The sequence below is a fragment of the Pyrgilauda ruficollis genome, unplaced genomic scaffold (genome assembly GCF_017590135.1).
Source record: "Pyrgilauda ruficollis isolate IOZ18807 unplaced genomic scaffold, ASM1759013v1 scaffold50, whole genome shotgun sequence".
Lineage (NCBI taxonomy): Eukaryota > Metazoa > Chordata > Aves > Passeriformes > Passeridae > Pyrgilauda > Pyrgilauda ruficollis.
In genome coordinates, this window is record NW_024526600.1 from 8950101 (window position 1) to 8969873 (window position 19773).

Consider the following 19773-nt stretch of genomic DNA (forward strand, 5'->3'; position numbering starts at 1 on the left):
TGTGTCCATTACTTTAACAGTTGGAATTAACCTTTGAGCCATCTGCAGTGAGGAGAACTATGGTGTATTGTCATTAGCACAGCTTTTTGTCAAAACACATGGAAAATTTTGCTGCACTAGCAAGAAAAAACGCAGAAAACATCATTAAAACCCTTCCTAATACAGCATGAAAATCTCACCTCTGGTTGGCTGCCATGTGGGGAGAAAAAGAGGTAAACTACCTTGTAAAATCCAGGAATTGAGACAAAGAAAATGGAAATGTCCTGCCACTTCTTCTGCAAATACACAGAGGAGCTGTGCACACACAGTGCCAGACTTTGTGCTGTAGGAGCCTCTCTCTTTCCATCCATTCCTCCAAACAGCAAAACCAACCTTCAGCTTTTTAAACCTGGACTTTCCTCTCCACAGTCAATTTCTTTTAAAGAGGAAAGCATTAAAAAAAAATCCCCCAAAAACATAAAGTAATTTCCTGTGGCAAATTTTAGGTAATTAAAAGCTGATTTTGTAAAGTGAAATTGCTCCCAGTGAGCCTGGTTGGAACTCAGATCCTATGGGTTTTATGATTATGGTGAGCTGAAGCACAGAGTGTGGGTCTAACAAGAATTTTATTTCAACAGAAAAATAACCCCAAAACCAAGAGGTGGCACAGAAAGTAAATTTCAATTTTATCTTCTGTAGCAATCAGAGTCATATGCATACATGTGTATCAACAGGAAACTGGTAAATAAATGACATGCCAAGGAGAAGTAGAGTTATTCTGTTTACTTGATTATCCCTGGACCTTAAAGATAAAAATCTTTGGAGTTCCATCTCTTCATGCCCATTTTTAACATGCTCTGAGAAGAATTGGTAATTTAGTCCCTAAAGTACAATTCAACTCTTAAAGGGGGCACGTGTACTTTTCCCAAGGGCCTTCCTGGGTTGTTTTCATACTCTCCAAATAATCATGTTGTGGGCTACTCTTGGAGTGAAAGGAGATCTGGAGAAACCAAGAGGGGCAACACAAATAACCCAAGGGGAAAAACAATGCAGCTGAGGCTGCAAAAATGGCACACCTCTCTAAATGTCAATATTTTTTGTTTTCTAGCTCCATTGTTGGTGAAAAACCAAACCAAACCAAACAAAATAACCAAACACAAAAAAATCCCAAAAAACAACCTAACTTACCACGGCTTCCACTAGGATAATAAGCAAATAACATTTCAACTGCCCCAAAGGTCAATCCTTCAGTCTTCCCTATTCCTTTAGCTGCCCATGATTTTCAAAGTGCTCCTATTTTTCAGCATTTTGGTGGAAAAATAAGTCACATGCCTGGGTGTATCAATGTTCCTTCATTTACTTTTTCCCAACACCAAACCACTAAAGACAAAAAAACCCCAGCACGCTGCTGAATTTTGGTTTTTTCCCCCCTCATAACCCAACCTAAGCTGTGCTTTTAAGGAAATACAGGCACAGGGCCATTTCCTGGGATGTGTAGCTGGCTGACAGACTCTCAATGCCAACCACTCATTATTGTTAGTACAGTCTCAGAACAGACAGAGAAAAATGCTTTATAAAGCTCTTAAAATGCTTAAAATCCACCATGTGCTGTGGAGATCTTTCCTTTATATCTCACTTCTGGCTGCACTGCTGTTGCCCATAATCAAAAGAGAAAAACCCCTTGCATCAGTGTTAGGATAGTAAAGTAAAAAGCAAATCTTTAGCTGGAAGCTTCCAGGTGTTCCAGTGGTGATGGGCACACCCAGAATCAGATTTCTGTGATTTTATAAGGTTAATTAATTAGGATATTTAACAGCTCCATCCAATAGGAGATTCAGCTACCCCTGGGTCAGCTCCTCAAAGTTGGTCCAAGGGGTTCTCTGCCCCACTTCTTATTGTAGGTCCCCTATTTGGAATAAAGATTATTTATAATCTAAACAGTATTTCAGGGATGTGTTCCAAAATCTAGAGGGAAAGAGCAGGAAAATACTACAGCCATGCATTATCAACCTACCAAGTTACAAATATACGAGAAATATGTAAAAAGCTTAGGCATCGCTGAATTTCTGCTTCTGTCTTCCCAGCATTCCCAGCGTGGAATTGCCACCACCACTACCGAGGGCTCCAAAAACTCCTGGGAAATCTCAATAAACATCAAAACCTCTCCTCCCCATCAGGCCACTTGCTGGTCCAACTGCATTTCTATTTAAATTACAGAGCACCCAAGCCGTGGTAAATTCCTGCCCCAGTCTCACCGAGTTAGAGTTGTGAAAGTGCAAATAGATGTTTTACTGTCCCATGTAAGAGTAAGATTCATATACATTAAATAGTAATATACATTGTAAATATATATAAACATATATATAAACATACATAAAAATAAAGAAATTCAGAATCATAAATTTAACAGCCAGCCCCTGCTCACTTCCAACCACTCCCTTTGAAGGGACAATGGCTGAGCAAAGCTTGCTCCAGCCTCGATAATAATAATAATAATGACCACTGGGAAAATCAGGTGGAAACAGGGCTTTTCTGTCTGAAAAGCTGAATGAAGTCCCTGAAAACCTCCTCAGCCTAACCCCACAACCCAAACCGAGCTTAGACAGCGCGGAGTACGACTTACTGCATTCCATTTTGTGATTTGTAGTTAAGTTTCTTTTTTGCCCCTCCTTCCATAAATTCACAATTTTATGTTTAGCAGGCTTCAGAAAGAGAGAGAGCTGGAGTTTTAAGTTTACATTACTTGAATTCTTTTAGAGTGAAGAGTCTGGGTTTAGGACACAGATTAGGTTGTTGCTGGATTTTAAATGAAGCTTAAAGTCCACACAGAATCTTGCCCTACACAGCTTTTGGCCAAACTCAAACCCTGTCGTTAAGACCCTGACAACATCCAAGGAAAACTGAAATCTCCTCCTCTCTTCCATCCTGGAAGTTCCTAACAGGGAGAAGCAAACAAACAACATTACAGCAGGTCAGCACTGTATGTCAAGCATCTGAAGCCTTCTGACCTGAATGGCAAAAAAAAAAGGGACTTCTCAACAGTGTTCAGCCAATCTAAACAGCAATTTAATTGCAAATATTTTTGTAAAAACAGTGCTTGAATTACGCTGCGAAAAGGAGCAGGTCTGAATTTTTTTATTTGCCCTGTTCACTGCTCCTTTTGAGTTTGATTTTCCTAAAAATCCTACCAAGCTAGAATGCAGGGTGTTTCCCAAATTATCGGATTTTAAATGGAAATAAGCTTTGTGAGGAGCAAAGTTTTAAATTCAAATTTTAAATTTTAAGTGCTGCCCCTGGATGTCTGAGAATGACAGCAGCAAGAGCAGCACAATGAGAGACAGCAAAGCTGAAGATGTTTAGCAGTGAACCCTTGCAAACAATTACAAATAACAGCCCTTCCAAAGACTGCTGAAGGAAGTTACACAAACCAATGTTTCAAACAACACGTCAGATTGAAGCAAATCAAGGCAGGGGTGCAAACAATTTGCTAACAAGTAAAGGAATGTATGAGGAATTAATTATTCATACATGTCTTCTCATCAGGAAGAACAACTGACCCTGACCTCATAAATTTTCTGGGCTATATGAAAAGAATTTCAGCTATGATTTTTCTGAAATATCCTGAATTTTCAGGTGTTTTTCTCCCCTTCCTCTTCTCCTAAATGTGTGCATGTAGTAAAGAAAAACAACAGCAACACCTGACACTGACTTTCATGTTAACAAAAGCAAAAACAGAAGCAGGTTGGGATTTTTTTGGTGCAGATTCCGTGTCAGTTTTGCAATCAATCAGAGGCCTGGCAGAAATCCAGAATTTCTAAAGGAACTAAAATCAAATTTCAATCTTCTTTCAAATGAGGGCTGTGCATTAACACAGCTATTCCTGTTCCATAGGTCCATGAAGACTGAATGGCTTCAGTCCCCCCTACATCACAGATGTGAACACACACAGCAAATATGGGAAAGCTGCCACAACGTTTGAGCTGCCTGAATCCTGTGTCACAACCCTTACACCTCAAGATCACACTGTACTATGACAGCTTTGGGACACATAAAGGCTTTAAATATATTAAATTACACACTATGTTTTAAATATATTTTTTTTGAAACGGCCGTGTAAGAGTAAGATTCATATACATTAAATAGTAATATACATTGTAAATATATATAAACATATATAAAAATAAAGAAATTCAGAATCATAAATTTAGGTTTAAAAAAATCATAAATGTAAATAAGTGAAAAAGGTGAAATGGATTGAAAAAAAAAAATCATGAGTCCGTTTCAGATTTGTAGTGTACGCAAAGTAGTTCCAGTTACATGACTCAAGTCACAATTTTTTCCCCACACAAATGAAACAACAGCTAAAGAGTCATTTCAGCCTCACCAACTTGCTTGCAGGTGGGTGAAGTGATTCTGATTCCCCAACCCAAGCTGAGAAAAGTTTCCATCTGCTTTGTATCTGTATGAAATGTTCACAAATGTGAAGTAATACACAGTGGGCTGAAAAAACAATAAGCTCAAGAGGAAAAATAACGAAATTGATCAAAACTGGAAGAACGATGAACTCACTCCCACCCTAAAGATATCCAAACAACCTAAGGACTCTGCTAGAAAAATGAACATCGTGTTCAGAAAACAGGAAAGAACAGCAAGACATAAATCAAATAAAAATATCATGAGATTGTGCTTTAGAAAACCACATGGCTTGCACTGAGTTCTGTTCCTACAGCCCCTCACAGAGCTGGTTAACCCCAGGCAGCCTAAGGGACACAAAAACCCCATGTGTCCAGAACCAGGGCAGGTCTTATTAGCAAGAGCTCAGGGTGGCCACCTGATTAAAAAGTGAATTTAGACAGGTAAGAAAGAAACCAGCCATACTCTGTGCTTTACAAGGAATGGAAGTGGAATTTGTACATGAATCTGAGATGAAACACGACACCAGGAAAGGTATTATGGAACGTTTGCTGTGCTGAGGCTACAAAAACCTTTTGTCAGGTTCAAAGGCACGTAGAACGGTCTGCAAAGCCATGATCAATAAGGATAAAAACATCCCCTAGGGTATCAAGAAAGTATTAGATACCATGGAGTGGCCTGAAGGGATAGAAAACTTTAAAGGAAAGAGGGAATTGAAGGCTTTGACTCCTCTTCTGTGAGGCATTAGTGTAGAACGTGCCTGGGCTGTGGCCTGGAATCAGATGTTCAGCCAAGCACATCCTCCAGCGGAGGTCACTTAACAGCAACCAGCACCCAGAGGACAGGGATATCTTATGCACCTCCATAAATATGTTTTTTAAATAGGATACAACGGTGCTGTGACTATTTTAAACAAACATCAGCCCTAAAATCTGTAAGAAAAGACAGGTTTTGCATCTGCACCAGACGTCGTCAGGTCAAACATTTTTTTCCCTGACTCGAGTATGTTCTGAACACCTACAAGCATATGGTGGGCATGAAGCTTTAGCATTCCTCCAGTAGCACCACAGACACAGCTAGAGGAGAGCTGGGACCTCTATAACTTAGATTAATTGCTTATTATGGGTAGGAGGAGAGGCGGTGTGGGAGTGCTGCGGCCTCAAATAACAAGTGGGAGAAGCCACTCGATCCAGTGGGATCCCCAGAGCCCTTGGGGCTAAGTCCCTGAGTGCTTTGTCCCTGCTCTGATGTCTGTCCCTCTCTGGCATCCCACTGTGTCCCCTTCTCCAGGAGCTGCTCTGACCCACAGCCCTTCAGTATCACTTACACATTCCTGCACACAAGGCTATGGCAAGGCCCCACCCCATTTTAAGCCTCACTTCTCACTTTTCTGTCTCATTTTTCTCCGTCAGCCTGTCAAAAAGCGCTGCTGAACCTCCAGGCTCATTCCCTCCAGGCCAGCAGCACCAGGGGCTGTTACCTGCCACCAGTGTCCCTCTGCAGGACACCACGGGGGGATGGAGCTGGCTGCAGATTTCCAGCAGAGTCTGAGCTTTGAGATTCATCCAAGGGCTGAGATCAGTCTGACAATGATTTCGTGGCTCAGGACTGCCCATCACTCCTCACTTGTGTTTATTTGTGGCTGTGTTTCAGGACAGCCTGGGCTGGCCTGCGGACACTGACAGAGGAGATGGGGAGATCACGGATCACACATTCTTCCCTGAGTTGCAAGAGGGAACTTCCATGCTGGGACACCACAGTGCCCTGTGTGTCGCCAGGCAGTGAGGGACAAACACTGCACTGCCTAGGAATGTGCAGGGATGTGGCAGTGGAGGAGTAACGGGGAAGGAAAGGGAAAGAGGAAAGAGAAAGAGGAAAGGAAAGGGAAAGGGAAAGGGAAAGGGAAGGGAAGGGAAGGGAAGGGAAGGGAAGGGAAGGAACCACCTTCCCTCCCCACGAGCAGGGAGCTGTGCTAGGGATGCGCAGCCTCTGCCACGCTCCGTGCCACTAAAGCACAGAATGGAACGGGAGAGACAAAAGGGAACAACAAATATCCCCCTGTGGAGCCCCTGCACAGAACCCAGCAGGTGGAAATGGTGCCCAGACCGAATTTGGTCCCCACTAGAGGATATCAGCCTCTACTGGCTATGAACAGGTAACTGGGAATTATGGCTCCACACTGTTTTTATCTCTGTTGCAGTTCCAATCTGTAACTGGAAGGACCACAAACAAGACCACAAACATTTTGCTTCTGTTTGGAATGAAAAACATGCAGCCCTGGTTTCTACAATCAGGTCTCCAAACCCAAACAAGATAGTCGTGATTTCTAACTCCCCATGTCATCAGATTGCTGCAGCACATCCCTAGAAAATCATTCTTTGCACCCATTGTTTGCCATATAGTGGTGCAAATTGTTTGGAAGAAATGTACTTGACTGAGAAAATGGTGTTTAAACAGTTTGGAGGTTTTTTCTGAAAATGTGGTAGTTTCTATATTTTTTTGTTGTTGTTGTTGTTGTTTTCTTTTTGTTTGATGGGTTTTTTCTGTCACCTCCTAGAAATAATTGCTTCTGTCAGCATGTTGGTTTCCTACCTGTTAAACACTCACCAAGCAAAACTATTGAAACACAATTTTGTGCGAGCCATCTTCTCTTAATATATAAATTTCAAAGCAGATAGAAATGTACTTGACTGAGAAAATGGTGTTTAAACAGTTTGGAGGTTTATTCTGAAAATGTGGTAGTTTCTATTTTTTTTTTTTTGTCGTTGTTGTTGTTTTCTTTTTGTTTGATGGGTTTTTTCTGTCACCTCCTAGAAATAATTGCTTCTGTCAGCATGTTGGTTTCCTACCTGTTAAACACTCACCAAGCAAAATTATCAAAACAAATTTTGTGCGAGCCATCTTCTCTCAATATATAAATTTCAAAGCAGAGCCCATTGGTATGCCTGCCTTTCTCCTCCCATTTTTTCTTTCTTTTTCTGCCCTCTGGCATGGCAGCAGGAGGCAATTAGAGTGGCTAGTGTCTGGCTGAGGATGCAGCACAAAGCCAGGGCCAGGAAGGAGGAGGCAAGGTCCATGGCAGTGGCACAGCAGGCTGCAGGAACAATGCAGCTCTTCCCACTGCCTTTGCTCCATTTCCCTCAGCCTTCCCATCCAATTGCCGTGCTGGGAAGTGTGCTGCATCACAAGGAGAGGTCTGACAGCAAGGTTTTCTGTGCTGCCTTTTGAAACCTGCCTCGTGTCAGGCTCTGGGCTCTTGCCCAGTGACACACAGAACACCCTCCAGGGCCTGGCTCTGAAGCAGCAGAGGAGCAGAGTGCTTTTCTCCCTGACTCTGCCTGCTCTGCTGACAGAGGATTTGGCACTACCATTCATGCTAAAAATACTTTTACACTCCTTCAGTAAGAGTGTGACATTTTGTGCATTGTACAAACCCAGTCTCTTTAACACTGCTTAACTGAAGCTCTTCTTTCACCACGTCTTCATTATGCCCTTAGGTGTCAACACACTCTTCAGCTGCTCTCTCTCAATGAGATAATTCTTATCTCATCATAGTGATGATGTTCCAGAGTGTGTTGAAAACCCACGATTAAAAATGAATGTTTTAAATGCAATTAGGAACATTGCACAGGTTGAAAATTAATTCCTAGTTCACACATTGATCTAAGAGTGCATTTTTAGGTCTGTGAGCACTACGCAAGGAAAAAAAAAAAAAGATTATTCAGATGATTAAAGTTAACATGACTTGTCAGAGAAGAGCCTAAGTGTATTTGGACCCGGTTCAGAAAGATACTTAGGAGCATGGCTGGCTGTAACCTGTGAAACACTAAGCACTTAAAACACCACCAAAGGGCAGAAGGAAAAGGGAAATCACATGACGGCCAAATCTGCCAGCTGCGTTTTTCTCAAAAAAAAAACTCTGCTCAGTCTTAGCATAAAAATCTTTCACAAAGTGGATAAGTAATAGCAAATAATTAGAAAAATAACCACGGCAATGATAAAAACAATAACATTAAATCCTTCTCTCAAGAGAGAAGGTGGCAAACAAATTCTAATTACAGGAGATGAAGGAATCAAAGAGGTTCACGAGCAGTGTAAGATCTAGTATGTCACCTTGCCGCCGCGTTGGTGATTATTTTCAGACTGCTGGGATTACGGATCAGCTTATCCAGGATGCTGACAATCTGCTCAAACTTGGGTCTGTTGTTTCTGTCCTTCTGCCAGCAGTCCAGCATCAGCTGATACAAGGCAGCTGGGCAGTCCATGGGAGGTGGCAAGCGGTACCCTTCATCCACAGCCTTAATCACCTGCACAAGGAGACAAGTTTGTGCAAACTTAAAGGCACTTTACAGCAACTTGGGTTTTTATCAGCTGTGAGAACCTTAACGTGGACACTGTGTGTTTAAACAAACGTGTTTATTCACTAATTGTCTCTCCTTTATCTGCAAAGTAAACCAGGCAGCAGATTAGGCATGCAGAAAGGGGAGTTAAGATACAGTGTGTGACTTTGAAGAAGGTGAGTGTGTGGAAAGGATCTCAAAAACTCACACTCAGTTGAAATAAATCCATAAACAAAAGCCACAGTTAGCAAGAGCTTGCTTAAGTATGCCGAACTTCAAAAGGTCTTGGATATCTCTCCTCTGATTACCCTTAGAAATACAAGCTTCCTACATGCTCCAGTGGACACTGAACTCCAGAACAACAGCAGGAAAAAAAAAAAACTTTCCACATCCTCCAGTGGATGCAAAACTCAAAACACCAACAGGAAAAACAGCCTACCCTGCCAAAAAATTAACCTGCCCCTCTCTGCCATCCTGAACCAACAGACAAAAGGTCTTGTGGATGATGTCACAGGGCCACAAAATGTTTTTAAAACTTACATCATGGATAACTATACATTTTCTACTGGGCAGTGTAAACCCAATTCCTTATGATTTGCCTAGGCTGATAAAATTTGTCCAGATTTTCTGTAATTTTTCCAGATTGACACACAGAAAACCAAGATTACTGTAGAATTTATGCTGTCCAGAAGCTTTTTAATCCAGCCTTTTCACTAGAATCCAACACCTCTTGATCAGGCCTACAGCACCTATTGCCCCATGAATAAAAAAAAAAAACAATGTATTCAATGTAGAAAAGGATAAAGCTATATTCTGTTAATCTTTCCTTTTCATCTGGATCAATTAATTGAAAAGCACAAGAAACTATTCTAAATCAGAACAAGGACAAGAGAACAGTTAATGCTTTAAGCAGCCATGAAGGAGAGGTACATAAAGAGGTTAATCCTTCAATTTTAGATTTTAATGGGCTATTATTAAAGACATTCCACTAATATATCAGTCTGCACAACAGGATACGTTAATCTCCACAAAAAACATTCATTAGCAATTAAAAGAAATGCATCATTTTCTACAGAGATTTAGGTTACAGAGGTACCCATTTAAAAGGAAGTTTTCTTCTCTTTTTCCTTGTTTAACATAAAGTAGTACAGAAATATTTGACTACAACTATGTTACTGACTTTTTTATTTTAATTTAGAACTAGTAACAATGTATATAATCTCCTTGGAAAATCTGTTTGCGTGAGTGACTGCACTCCATAAAATTTGGTCCATAAGAAACTTCTGTAGAATAAATTTAAAATTAATAAAACAACAGAAAAAGAACCCAAAATAGATATAAGAAAAAATCTTCTTTAGTGAAATGTTATGCTTTAATAAATACTGGGAGAGCTCCATTAATCATTTGGATTGCAGGCTTGGGCAGTTTACTAATGTCACAAAGAAACCTCTATTGGAAGTCTAATCAGATCACTCTCCTTCTCTATTTTATCCATTGATTACTTCCAGAAGCATTTTGGTTTCATTAAACTCTTAGCAGAAATGCTTTGCTTCTCCTTTTCACAAGTGCCAAGAGTAATTTATTCTGTGCATTTGACATTTACAGAAAACTTCTACAGGGTATTATAGAAGTGGAACCAAAAGGGGATCAACAGAAATTTAGGAGGGTTTTCTAACAACGAGCTAAGGAATGTAAAAGGCAATGACCTCATTCCAGTGGAATTATTTGCATCATCTTACAGAAAACCACCAATGGGATAAAATACTCTACTTGCTCCTTCAGAGGTCCAAAACACTCTGCTATAGAGATGGTGGGTTTTTTAAGTTCTAATGAACTTTTACTTGAGCAGGGAGATGCGGCGGTTTTCCTCTCCACACCCTATTCAATGTCACCATCAAAAACTCACAGCCACCTGCTCTTGGCCTGCTTTCACAGCTTGATCCCTTCTCTGAGAACACAACTCGGACAACAATTTACTCACATCCTGGTTGGACATCTCCCAGTAGGGTCTCTCCCCATAAGACATCACCTCCCAGAGGACAATCCCATAGCTCCAGGCGTCGCTGGCTGACGTGAACTTCCGATAGGCAATAGCTTCTGGAGACGTCCATCGGATGGGAATCTTGCCCCCCTGGGAGCAAAACAAAACCAGAGAGTCCATTTGACCGTCCTGCAACAAATATGATTTTGTGTGGTTGATTATTTTATCTCTGAGAGTCTCAGTTATTGTGATATTGGTGTAAAAAAACCCAAAAGCTGGAAAACGCTGCTGCCGCTTGTCATAAGAGCAAAAGAGAGAGTAAAATACATTTCAGTGCAAAATCTACTGATATCTGGGAGATTTACCATAGATTTATCTACCTGCAATATAGATTTATAGTACATTACAGCATACATACTTTATAGACACACACACATATAAATATATATTTTATATATGTGCAAATTGCTTCTCTGTTCAAATTATGCTACACACACATACACATACATATATATATGTGTGTGTGTAGCATAATTTGCACAGATAAGAGTAAATTATAAATCAAGTCTGGTTGATTTTCAGTTATGAAATGTTTGGAAACTGCCACGACATTCATACATCATTAAAGGTAAAAAACCCACTCCAAGGTCCTTCCTTATAACCCAGATCCTTTTGCACAGCACAGGAGGGCTGGATTTGGCTGATTTTAAGGCATTTAAGTGAATTCCCTGCATGGCTTCACCAGGTTTTCTAGGACATACAAGGAAAATAAAGGGCCATGATGTTGCTTCACTTCACTAAAGCCAAGCCTCCAGCTGACACAGAAAATCAGATTCAGATGGGGTCACCTGTGCAGAGGGAAGAGTGAAAAAAATGTCAGCTGGGAGAGGGGCTTTGGACATTTTTTGAAGTCATAAGAGAAGCAAGCCATCATTAAATGCCAAACTTGAAGAGAATTGAAGCTACCAGTACAATTAACATGGTAGGCAGGGGAACATCTCTCTCTGGTCATGGCCACCACCTGGTGCTGCAGGTCAAGTTAATAAAATGCACACAAGGAACCTCAGGCTGTTTCTAAAATGTGAGAATTAGAGGAAAGAGACAATTCCTGGTGATACCAGCTTTGACAGAGTTTCTTGAGAGTCACACATGAGAAAACGAAGTTCTAAAAGATAGCAGTGCACAACTTGTTCCTGAAGGCAATTCTGGAGTGGATGTGTTTTAGTACAGAAAACTGTGAGAGTTTAAAGCTATTTCCAGTTATGCACAACGTGTGGAGAATATATTCTGAAGATTTCACACCAGACCAGCTCTCTGCAGTGCTTCTGACACCTCCATGATACTCCAGTCACACACCTCTCCTCACAACCACCTCTGTGGGGAGAGAGTGCTCTGACTTCCACTGAGTAACCAGCAGGAAAAAAGATTTAAATATTTCACTTTGCTTTGCCTGCTCTCCCATAAACTGCACCTACACTGAAGGTAGCCATACAATCACCAGCTTTAGACTCACTGGCTTGATTAACAATAGAAATGCAGGCATTAGTGTTAATTAGAAACCTAAATACAGTCTAACTATACTGAAGCATCTTCATTTTCATGCTAATATTGCATAAATTAAATTAAGTATAAACAACACAGGCAGTCCTGACTCAGACTACAATTCAGGCCTCCAAAATGTCACTAGGTAAGTCTTAGAGGCTTGGCAAAGGTCAGGAAGGGGATTGTCTTGGCATATGGTTTTCATGGATCCCATTCTGTTTAGCAGAGCTCTCTACCAAAAGACAAACCTTCATTTCACAAACAACCCTTGAAATCAGGTGAACACCAAATTTCCACATCACTTGCAGACCAGCAAAGAGGACACAGAAAACAAACTGGAGTATTTGAAAACTGTTTTGTCTCTGAAGTCAGATGAAGAGCCTGATCTCTCTCTCTCTCTCTCTCGGAAATTTAATCTATTGGATGATGTTCTTTAGTCACAAAAAGTACATTGTATTTTCCATGCTTTATAACTTTATTCACAATTCCCAGTGCTGCTCCAGAACAGTACCAAGAACATAAAAATGACTTTGTTTTTCTCATACTCAATTAATAAGCTCCCTTTACAAGTGTCCAGGGGCCCTCCAAGAGTCCAAGGCCCAGCCAAGAAACAAGGAAAGTTCTCCTGTAGCCTCGTGTTTTCACAAGAAATCCACTTACAGTTTTAGATGTGAGGCTGATAAAGAAATCAATCTCTCTGTTTTCTATGCTAGAAGTGAGCCTTGGCTTTCAATAAAGAACATGAATCCTGGGGGAAAGCCACATCCTAAATTTACATCAACAAAGACACCACCACCAGGAAGAGAATCAGACATCTCCCATTAGACAAGGGCAGGAATTTCATATTGGATAGAAAGTCTTTATAATCTTATGTAAAAAGTCATCCATGAAATTGGAGAAACAGTTTAAAAAAAAGACAGTAATTAGACTCCTCACATTTTGTGACTGCTTTATTGCAGGAAGATTAGCAACTCAATGAAACAACTTCTGGCTTTGCTTTACTGAAAAAGGAAGGTGCATCTACCCCAGATCCTTACTGCAATGAGTGTGAGTTGGTGGCTTTCAAATTTTCTTTGCTAAGTTCCAGCTGGAATCCTATAAAAGCCTGCAGATCCACATAGCATTACCATAAATAACTCAAAAATATTAATTAAAATGTAGTTAAAAAAAGAAATCAGCTGCCAGTGAACAGAGTCTAAAAGTGTGATTTTGCTCTTCTGCTCCCCAGTTTGTAATAAAAATGCCATAATTATTTTTAAAAAGGGATTTTGCTGATTCTTTTTTTGGGAATAGTTTAAGAACAAGAACAGCAATATATTTACTGATTATTTTCTAAGAGAAGTACAGTTTTTATATATTTTTGTCATGGTCTCCCTTTAAGGGCATGCTCATCATAAAGCCAAGCTCCCCAAACTTGAGTAGAAATACAGCTTTGGTGTTAAAAATTGTAGGAGTTTGTTCTTGCAGCTCAAAATCCCAGGCACTCTGGGTCAGAGAACCTCTCCCAGGGTTGGAAATCAGTGAGCCAGCAGTAACCAAAAGTTTTATCTTCTGTAGATGGAGCTGCTATTCCTGCAGTATCTGTCTCTCCAGCATAATTCATCTAAAGTCAATGAAGTCCTCAATTTATTTCGAGCACGTCTGGCACTCCAGCACAAGGCAGCTGTTTCCAGGGCTTCAGAACCCATTCCAATATTCTGATTTATAATCTGTTCCAGGGTGACAGCCACAGGCACCTAAGCCACAGGCCTGGGGAGCAGTGGATCAAGAAAAATGGATTCTAACTGAATTACTAGAAGGACTTTGCAGGAAAAGCTGAAAGTAAAAGCCTGACATTCATTCATCATACCAGGACTTAGGAGAGTTCAGGAGATCTCTTAATGGTACAGAACAAAAGAGATTCATGTGAGTGAGATGAGCCAGTTTTACCTTTTTACACACCTGACATTATCTGATGGTGCTTGTCAGGCCCTTACTAATGCATGTTTTATATTGAGATCTTCTCCTCCTTGAGTAGTCAGCGATGACAGAGCACTGCTCCCCTCCTCTGTGCTTTGGGGCAAGAGAATTGATGGGGTTTTGGTTCCTTTTTTACCACACCCCTCAATACATTCTGACTGTATCACTGTGATTTTGCACACAGAGGGAAAATACAACTGATTTCTGTCCAGCATGGGCTGCATTTACATTAAAATGCCATGGACACTGGTGATGTATCTGTGTGCTTAAATAGTCAAAGTTCATCTACTGATTACCCAAAGATTGTCTTTGAGAGACATAATTACAGTCCCTCTACAACTGTGATTGCTTAAATTCATGTCCACTTCATACTGTGTCATTAGTCCACCCACCTGTCATACAGACATCTGAAAAATAATAAGGATAAACCAGATCCATCTGAAAATGACAATTTTAACACAATCTCGGTGTTTCAGTTAAAAGTGAATAGATATGGAGAATGTGGATAATTACAGCACATCCCCTCAGGCACAAAGAGACTGAAAAAATAAAAAAAATCCAAGCAGTCAGCCTGATTCACATGCTGGCTTCTGCTTCTGTAAGCAGGCAGACCCCAGGCTGCCAAAGGCCTTTTGTGGTATCAAGGCAGTGACAATAATTCAGGAGGTAAAAAAATGACCCTGTCAGGTAGGAAAGTTCCTTACAACTCCTGATTCCCTGTAATTCACACGTGCACTTGTGATCTTTGCATTGTCCTTCAGGCTTCTGCTACAATAGCATGAATATCTCAGATTATGCATTGATATGTAAAGGAATACATAAATTATTGATGTGTAAGAGGACACATGTTCACAGCCTTTATGCAAAGCTTCACACATGGCTTCTGAGAACAGCACAACATGAAATGTCACCCAGGCAGTGGGGAGTATTGAAAGCCTGGCTGGGCTTCTTGGGGGTAGATCAATCCTGACTTGCAATTATGAATTAAAGCAGTGGAATAATTCTCAGGCTTTGACATTTACAGGTGGAAAATAGGGGCAGATAAGGAGCCTAAATAGATAAGCATCCATCTTTGCTGCTAACTATAAATTTCCTAGCACCACTGATACTGAACGGTCAGCTGGGAGTAGGAAGAGCTGGAGGACATCAATATAATACACACTAATAATGTTTGAAATTTGAGTTATAATTTAGAATTTTTTGTTGCTTTTTAAAATATCTCGTTGTCACCCTTTAGTTTCAAAGACATGAAATAGTTTGGGACAATGCCATTATTAAACATGAAATAGTTTGAAACTATGCCGTTATTTTTAACAAGTGGCACTATTTTTGTCCTATAATTAGTGGTTTCAAAATGTGCTAAGCCTAGGAAGTGGTCCTGTGTTTTGTGAAATATCCAAGCAGCAGGAACATGCACTGTTCATCTCTCTGCCAGTGGAGTGAAGCTCTGTTTCACATCTGTGGTCCCCATTTTTTTCAGCTGGGGATCAAACATCCCACCTGGAAACGCTCCCCTGACATCAACACCAGACTCACTTCAAAGGCAAATGTGAGCAAAAAAGATGAATATCAAATAGCCCCGTTCTTCTCTCAGAGCCAACATGTGGCTCAGGTATATTCACAGCAACAACTCTTGAAAAAAAACCAGATTTGTCCTGAGTTGTATTTGAAGGTTTTAATTATCTGAGCATCTTCCTGCAGCAGTTTGCACACACACCATAAACGCCAGATGGAGTTTACTGAACACAGATGATTACACTCCACAAAATAGTTTCTTTCCATCTGATTTCACTAATGGCAAATAGGCAGGTAGACTCAGAAAATAGGTGGCAGGGGGAGAGGAAGAGGAAATTCACACGGAACACTGGCTGAAAACACTGGCACCCTGTGCACCCTGACTTGTCCAAGCCACCCACAGACACGTCACTGATGTGACAGCTTCATCCACTGCTTCATTTTCAGCTTGATTTTAGGAGAGCAAACAAGAATCTGACACAGCACTACACCTATTTAATAATAATAATAATAATTTATAATATTTATGTATTAATGCTGTAACACTACTGAGCATGAACACTGCTTTCTCCTACTAATGTCTCTTTATATTAACCATGCCAGATCTCTGCAGACAGTTTTCTAAAGGGGTACATATTGCATATTTCTAACTCCATGACAAAGTTTATCAAGAGGGCAAAGAAAACACTGAAAGGTCAAGTAAAGAATAGAGTCTTTATGCCTTCTAAGTTATGAAGGCATGATAAATGTATATATTAATGTATGTGTATATAATGTGTAAGAAATCTGTCATTGCTTTACTCATTTCTCACATGTTATTTTATTTCAGTCATGAAGAAGGCAGCATGTAAGCTACTAAAATTATTGATTGCTCCTGTCAGTGTTCAGGAATGAAGGAAACCATAGAAAACACACATTAAGGTTATGCTGATACATTGTAATCTGGTTTGTACGGTGAAGATGAGGTGATTACTGTGAGCAATGCAAATTACACTTGGCTAAGATACTGGATGTTAATGTCACTCATTGTAAAGCTAACAAAATCCACTTTAAATAGCATTAAAATGAGCAACCAGATATCCAAGTGTAACACACATATATTCATAAAGCTAAAGGCTTCCACAAAAAAATGGAAGTGTAATTCAGGGTCATAATCAGATGTGCATTTTTTTGTTTTACTCAGTTAGAGGTACAAGAGCAGGTATAATGACACACCCTTGAAGAACAGAGATTGCAGTATGCTCCAGTCAGACATATCTCTTATCATGCTAGAAAACACAACAAAATTTGATGAATCGTTTTTTTTTTCACTGTGTGAGAGCTAAATCAGCAGTGTAACTTAAACTTCTCAAAGCACACATGAAGGCTTAAATCATTGTGTGCCAAAAGAACTCAGGCTTTAATTGTAATATTCACTCCCTTACACATCCAGGAGAAAGAAACGGAGCCAAGAATTTTGCATAGTCTAAGGAAAGTAATCTACCAACACAAACCATACTTTTTCTATGGACATTTTCTATTTTCTCCAAGACATGAATTTAAAAATAACTGTGATGAGCAGAACATTTCTGGGCAGACAGGACTGACTGCCCTCTACAACTCAGCCTCAGATTTCAGATTTCCATCAGATTTCAGCACTTGCCACGACCAACAAAAATTTTAAAAAGGTAAAGGAACACAGGAACTCACCCTTGTGGTGTAAGCAGCTTCTGGGTCATCCTCCAGCACACGAGAGAGACCAAAATCTGAGACTTTGCAGACCAGGTTGCTGTTGATGAGGATGTTACGAGCAGCCAAATCGCGATGGACGTAACCCATATCCGACAGGTACTTCATGCCAGACGCGATCCCTCGAAGCATGCCCACCAGCTGGATGACTGTGAACTGGGCATCATGCTTCTGGAAAACATTGGAAAGATCACCTCAGGGATTGCTCATGTTCCTTCTTGCACGGATTTTTTCATAAACAGCCTGGGAGCTCCTCAGATGAAGAGCTGGTGAGTCAGGCGTTGTGATTTAAATGCCACATGCTGGTCTCCCAGTCAGCTGAGGGAAGGGGACACATTTGCAATTCAGATAAAAATTCATTTTCCCCCTTCTTGCTGTCATCAGAGTTTTAATTTCCTAGATGGGGCACGTGTGAAAGCAGCACATAAATCTAAGTTGTGTGTGCTCCTGAGACTGGAGTGTCAGAACATTACAGAAACAGATGTCCAACTTCCCTGAAAGGCCACAGGATTTTCTAGTGAAAATCCAAGCCTTCCCCCATGGCCTAATGAAAGTTTTCTATTACACAAGAAATTCATTTAACAAAAGCAAATGCTGATCTGAGTCAGCAGCTTTCAAATTCTGTTAGTTTTAAACTCATTTCTTAAAATTTTCCTCAACTGCAGGAGCACAAAAATGACTGAAACACTTAGCCTAGAAACCTTTAGTTGGATATATTTCTAATCATCTACTTCTGGGCATAATTTAAATCTCTCAACTCTTACTAATCCTCTTTGCTAACATCTACTTTTGATATTGATATATGGATATATAGACAATAGGACAGCATTTGTTGTAGTGCAGCTCTCAGTTGAATTCCCCAGTGCTGTAAATGTAACCTCATGGGCAGCTCTCCAGCTCCTCGTGCTGCTGCTGCTTCTGGAATTTTATTAAAAACAAGGGAGCTGGCTCTGTCACGTGAGGTGATCTGACATCAATCAGTCTGCCAGACTGATTGCATCCATTTTTCATTTTTGGTTAGTGTACTTGGGGGTGATATTAGCACTGGACACATTAGACAAATATATGACACAGTGGATGCTTAAAGAGTCTCTCAGAACTCCCCTTCATGAAGAAATTAATATTTTAAAAGATTCTTAGCAGCTGTCCGTACCTTTTTTATCAGAGCCAGCACAAGAGAATTTTATGTAGACTCTGGAAAAGATTTAGCTGAAAACCAGAAGGTTTCTAACCATGAACAGAATCAGATGCTCAGAGAGCCTTTCAATGGCAATGAGGAAAGCAAACTAAGTAGTTCCAAAAGGCATTTATAAAAAAGGTTATAGGGCCGGAGTTGCCTGTGATATTAATGAGTCACAAGGTTCTTATCTATGTTTCTACATAACAGTAGTAAAAAAAAAAAATCACAGTAAAATGAAAGAACAAGCTGAACAACTGTTCTGTAAAGGTTATAGGGCCAGAGTTGCCTGTGATATTAATGAGTCACAAGGTTCTTATCTATGTTTCTACATAACAGTAGTAAAAAAAAAAAAAAATCACAGTAAAAGGAAAGAACAAGCTGAACAACTGTTCTGCGCAGTCAGAAATTACTCTCCCTTCCTCAGGGCTCTCTTCAAGGATTTCAAGTCTAAACAAAATATATATAGTTCAGTACAGAGATATTTCATTCAGCTATACTGACACATTATTTATATGTACTTTACATGCTCCAGTGGACACCATAACATATATAGTACATAGAGAAACTAAGGTTGACAATCTATCCCCTTTTGGGGTTAAATGTCTAGTTCAATGTTATGAATTTGGGGGATAATGTCATTCAACCGTGGCAGAACCAAAGCAGTCTCCCAGCCAAAGCTGAGTTTGCTCTAACAAATTAAAATTAAACCAGTGTTTCCCCTCAGATGGGATTTCACTTCTCCTACACTCCTTGTTTTGCCACAAGTAAATCTTGGTGACACAGGGAGCGTTCGAATTTTTTTAGGCTCACTACCAACTTTGACAGAAAACAAAGATAAATCAGCCACAGCATTAGTGTGTCTAAGGTTGGAAAAAGAAAACAGGCCAGTAAACTTTGCTAGCTAAACATTGATAACATCCTCAGGTATGGGGTTATTCTCTCAACTTTTCATTACTGATAAAATTTCCATAAATTCATTCATTTAGAAAATCTCTTGCTTGGACATAGAGGCTGCCAACCAATAAGCATAACTGCATTACAGTCATAATTCAGCCTCCAGAAAAGCAGTTCCCATTTTTTGTGTGCCAGAATGTTGCTTTGTTTTGTTCATTTTTAACAGATACAACACACTAATG

At 40.1% G+C, this 19773-nt stretch overlaps 1 protein-coding gene across 2 annotated transcripts in view; it reads right to left on the reverse strand.

Moving 5' to 3' along the window:
* Positions 1-19773, reverse strand: part of EPHA3 (EPH receptor A3) — a 182673-nt gene that overhangs the window by 8147 nt on the left and 154753 nt on the right. The window contains exons 13-15 of one of the 2 annotated variants that reach the window (XM_041480246.1): positions 17419-17628; positions 10714-10863; positions 8506-8699 (exon numbers count right to left, since the gene is read on the reverse strand). In XM_041480246.1, coding sequence (XP_041336180.1) covers positions 8506-8699; positions 10714-10863; positions 17419-17628 — 554 coding nt within the window. Of the gene's footprint in view, positions 1-8505; positions 8700-10713; positions 10903-17418; positions 17629-19773 lie in introns of both variants that reach the window. The other variant, XM_041480245.1, reaches the window with a different exon arrangement.